Source organism: Lygodium microphyllum, chromosome 26, assembly GCF_053477565.2.
Source record: "Lygodium microphyllum isolate KBCC chromosome 26, Lygodium_microphyllum_v1.1.10, whole genome shotgun sequence".
NCBI classification, from domain to species: domain Eukaryota; kingdom Viridiplantae; phylum Streptophyta; class Polypodiopsida; order Schizaeales; family Lygodiaceae; genus Lygodium; species Lygodium microphyllum.
The window spans coordinates 34,820,967-34,825,548 of NC_141160.1; the positions used below are offsets into that span (position 1 = coordinate 34,820,967).

General features: G+C 39.6%; 1 protein-coding gene across 1 annotated transcript; it reads left to right on the plus strand.

Annotated features, from left to right (window-relative positions):
- Window positions 1-1,338: 1,338 nt before the first annotated feature.
- LOC148013131 (uncharacterized) lies at window positions 1,339-2,016 on the plus strand. Its single transcript, XM_087667848.1, has one exon. The coding sequence runs from the start codon at window positions 1,339-1,341 to the stop codon at window positions 2,014-2,016; it is 678 nt and encodes a 225-aa protein (XP_087523974.1).
- The last annotated feature ends 2,566 nt before the right edge of the window (window positions 2,017-4,582 follow it).

Consider the following 4,582-nt stretch of genomic DNA (forward strand, 5'->3'; position numbering starts at 1 on the left):
CCCTAGGTGTAGATGGGCACTTGGTCATGAATTCGGCTAAATAGTGTCTTGACAATCTACACATAAAATAAATGATGGGCATTTGATCGTGCATTCGGTTTTGTAATGTCTTGATACACTAATTGTTTGCTATTGTTCGATGGGATGGGCATTTAGGTCGTCTATTCGGCCAAAAAATGTCCTGATCTATGTGTAGTTTTTTTAAAATCTATCATGTTCTTGCATTTGTATGTTTTTAATAAGTTATGACTAGATGTAATTTGTGTTACCTTTTCAATATTTAGATGGTATCATGCAATTGAAGTTCATATGCAACACCAATATAAATTAAGATTGATATCATACAATTGTATTCTTAATCAAAGATTATATGTCATACATTTATATTAAAGTTATGTAGCTTAACTTACAATTGGTAGCTTAAGCCTCGGCCATTATGCTTATACACTTCTTTTCTTTATTGTAGAGAGTTTACAAATTTTGAAGATGGCCTTGAACATTGCCAAAGCACTACGCATTTGCTTGATAGAGGCTATATCATCTAGCACAGAAGAGCAGATATCACTCATCAATAGTAATGAAATTGTCTTTGTTACTTTCTGCAATTCAGCATGTACATCCATGCAGACCATGTTGCAGCAGCAAGGGCTTTTGCACCTAGTCACTGATGCACTTTGGGATCCCGAGAAGAACTTGCATCTTTGTCGTACACTGCTTGGAAATGCACCCAAGATGGTTGAAGATCTTAAGGAGTTAGCACCAGTGTCTGCATTGAAGGAGAGGTTAGTCTTTTGGAACATGAAGTGGAGAGAAGAGGTGGCACGCTTAAAGCGAGCAAAGGACTTGTCCGGGACAACCTCTCTATCAAAACGTCTAAAGTCCACTATAAATGCAAGTCCCAGTTTTAGTCCGACAAGGCAGAGAGAGAATCCGTCAGGGGCAAGAACTATATTGCACACATTGAGGAATCACCAATGCGCACCAACGATTGGCATTCCCTTTGATGCCATCAAGCTAGGTAGAGTCATTGGTGAAGGTTCCTTTGGACAGTGTGTCCAAGTTACTATTGATAATATTACTTATTTTCCTTTAGAGTTAACATATTGCGCCAAAATGTACAAGGGCTTCAACAATGTTAAGCTGCAGAAATTCCAAGTGGAGTGTGGGAGGCAAAAGGTCAATGCATCCATTGTATGATGCATTGCCTTTACTTATGAGCCCCCTTGGGTTACAATCTTTTCCTTTTTCAATGGTGGTACAATAGATGATATATTGATGTGGGGCCCTTTTCAAAAATGTAAATATAGGAGAACCATCAAGCACCTCCACAAACCATCAATGGGGTTCAGACTTGATCGTGACAGGGTGCCTTCTGCAGAGGAGAGGGCTAGGATCATGGGCGTCATCAATAATATGCCAAACATTATTCATGCATTGGTGGATGGGATGAAGGCCGTGCATAGTGCTAGTATCGTCCATTCGGACTTACATGCCAAGAACATGGTGTTGAATTTCACCAGAGATAACACCCCCAGGGTGGGCATCATAGATTGGGGTCTCATGCTTATTTCTGGTATGAAAAGACGAGCTCTCAACTGCCCATCTAGGGGACCAAATGAGCCCATGCACATCGTAGATGAGTGCCGACGGAAAGAAGTGTTGGAAAGGAAAAGAAGGCCATGGATTGCTCCTGAGATCTATGATCCATTGTGTGAGTCTGCTTACAGCAAGGAGTCAGATATATATGCAGTTGGTTGGCTCATCGTCTGTCTCGTTGAGTTTTGGCGCTTAGGCCAACGTCTATGGTTGCGTAGGGAGCCGAGAGATACCCCAGATGAATTCATCATGCACTTAATAGAGTTCAAGGCAAGGGATCGCATGTTGTTAGATGATAAGGCCATGCGAATGTCCTTTGCAGACCTTGATGACTTTTTGAGAGCACACTGCAGCACTGATCCTGCAAAGGCACAAATATCACTTGTAGAGCTTGGCCCTATTCTAGCTCACCCTTTTTGAACAACCCACTTCTTGTAATCTCTCCTTGTATTTTGTAAAACAACCTATCAATTTTTGGAGTCTCTATGACTCATGAAACCAAGGATAGTTGTATATTTTTTGTAAAGCTATATGCTCTATAGAATACAACTTATAATTTGTGCTTTAAGATTAAGTTAGTTATGTGGATGTACGTCTTCAAGAGCAATTATTTCAAGATTTTGTGTCTTTATGTGTCTTGACAGCAATTTGCACAGTTGACTTTCTCAAGTTTTGAAATTTAATAACCACATTGTTTCATATTTAGTATCATGGTGTAGATTTTATATCTATAAATAGTCTCTAGATAGCATACGTGAAACATTAACGAACCATTTAATGCATATACAAAGTTTCAATCTCTCTTATTTTCTTTGCTAAATATGATTGTGCAAGTGGAGTGTTGTATACATGTGATTTTTTTAAGTTGCCAAAGAGATATATTGTTGTTGTAAACACACAAGCGTGCAAGAAAGAGAACTACTTCAATGGTTTAAAAAGCTATGATTTCACATCGTATCCATATTGCATTTTAAATTATTAATGATTAGAAAATAATAATACATTATAAATGAATGATTAAAAAACTAATGACCAAGTGTACCTAGCAATTATAGATGATACCAAACCTCTTAAACTTTCCTCGACAAACTATTGCTTTTGAAGTGATGCAATAACTTGTCACCTCCACTAGTGCAAGTAAACATTCTCCTGTGAGAAATACCCTAGTTTTGTAAGGTTAGTCATCAACCTGATCAAGTGCTCAGAATGTATTGGTGAATTTTATATATTGTTGTCATTTCTAATGCTATGTACTTTATTTTCTATGGATAGGCTTTATTAGATAAATACTTAAGTCTTTACTAGATGCATTGCCTTAATAGTTACAAGCTAAAAACATGGGGTGTATTTTCCATTGAGTAGAAATTGATGCTTGTATTATGTGATGGAAACACTGTTGAGATATCGAGCTCCACTCGTGATACGCCAGGGTGACCGTTGTGTATTTATGTCACCGACTTGTCAGTTGCAGATGCGGTTGGTATACCGTCCATGAATAATAGCTACATGATAGCTATCCTTATCTACTCTAGTTCGTGGCTCAGTTAGTATGCCACCTTAGTTAGTTGAGTTTGGTTTGAGACCCATATATAGGGTTCTTCTATTTCTTTGTATGACTTCTTTTGGCTTCCACAACTAAGAAGAGAAAAACAGTTTTCAGCCTCCACCCTTGTGTATCTTCCCCCATTGTGCAAGCAAGAAAGCTACAAGTGAGACTCCTTCCTTCTCTCACACAATCTTGACATGGTATCAGAGCCTTGTTCGTGGTAAGGAGCTCAAGAAAGCAAGCCAAGCTCGCGGTGTTCTGGTAAGAGGAGCAGTGTTGCTTTCATTTTCTGTTTTGGGAGCAGATCTCTGCAGGTAGCACAGCCGGAAATTGCAAGAGTGCATTGTCTCAGGTTGAGACGCCCTTCGCGGTGAAGCAAGAGGGCAGTATATGCAAAATCGTCACTAGGAAGTGACTGTGTGGTTAAATACCACTTTCGTCAGTTTTGCAGATTTGCCCTTGTGAGGCTGAAGCTGTGTTCTCTGCAGTGACAGAATTTTTTGTAGGATTCTGTAATGGCGTCTGATTCTCTTTCACAGATTGTAACTGAAAAGCTTGACAAAAACAACTTCCAAGCATGGAAGTTTAGAATGACGAATTTCCTTATGGGAAAAGGATATTGGGAATTTGTTGCAGGAAATGAAGAAGAACCAGTTCTTCCTGATGTTCCCAATCAACAGCAAATGCAGGCATTCAAAGCATGGCATGAAAGAGCCAGGAAAGTTATGTACTGGCTGTCTATCAGTATTTCAGACTCTATGATTGTGCATATTCAGGATGCAAGTACGCCAAAGGAGGCATGGGATACTTTGTCAAAAATGTACAGTACAAATACTCAAGCTAGGAAAATGCAGCTCAAGCAAGAGTTGCATAATGTGCAAAGAGAAAATATGAGCATCAACGACTACCACATGAAGGTGAAGAAGATTGCAGATGCACTTGCTTCCATTGGGTCGCCAGTGGAAGATGATGATTTAGTTTCTCTGACATTGAATGGTCTAGGAAAGGATTATGCACAGTTTCGGACATCCATTTCAGTTCGTGAAAGATTTCCTGATTTTGAGGAGTTGATTGCTCTTCTAATTTCTGAGGAGCAAAGAAATGGTGGTGCATCTTCTTCAGGAGGAACTTCAAAAGAAGCTATCTTCTACTCAAATGCTGGAAGAGGTAGAGGCAGAGGTAGAGGAGGCCGATTTGGAGGCCGTGGCAGAAATCAGAATATGCAGCAAACTCAAGAAAACCAGTCCTATGGAGGAGGACGTGGTAACTCTAGAGGCAGGGGGAGCCAAAGAGGTCGTGGTGGATGGCAAAGAGGCCAAAATGCAAATAGTAATGTTGAATGCTATTACTGTGGTAAAATGGGTCATATGGCTAAAGACTGCTATAAAAAGCAGAATGACATCATGAATGGAAAACTGCAACAAGGGAACTATGCATCTT

Bases quoted from the DNA above. Each gene is read 5' to 3' on its own strand.
- LOC148013131 (XM_087667848.1), top strand. From the start codon at position 1,339: ATGGGGTTCAGACTTGATCGTGACAGGGTGCCTTCTGCAGAGGAGAGG.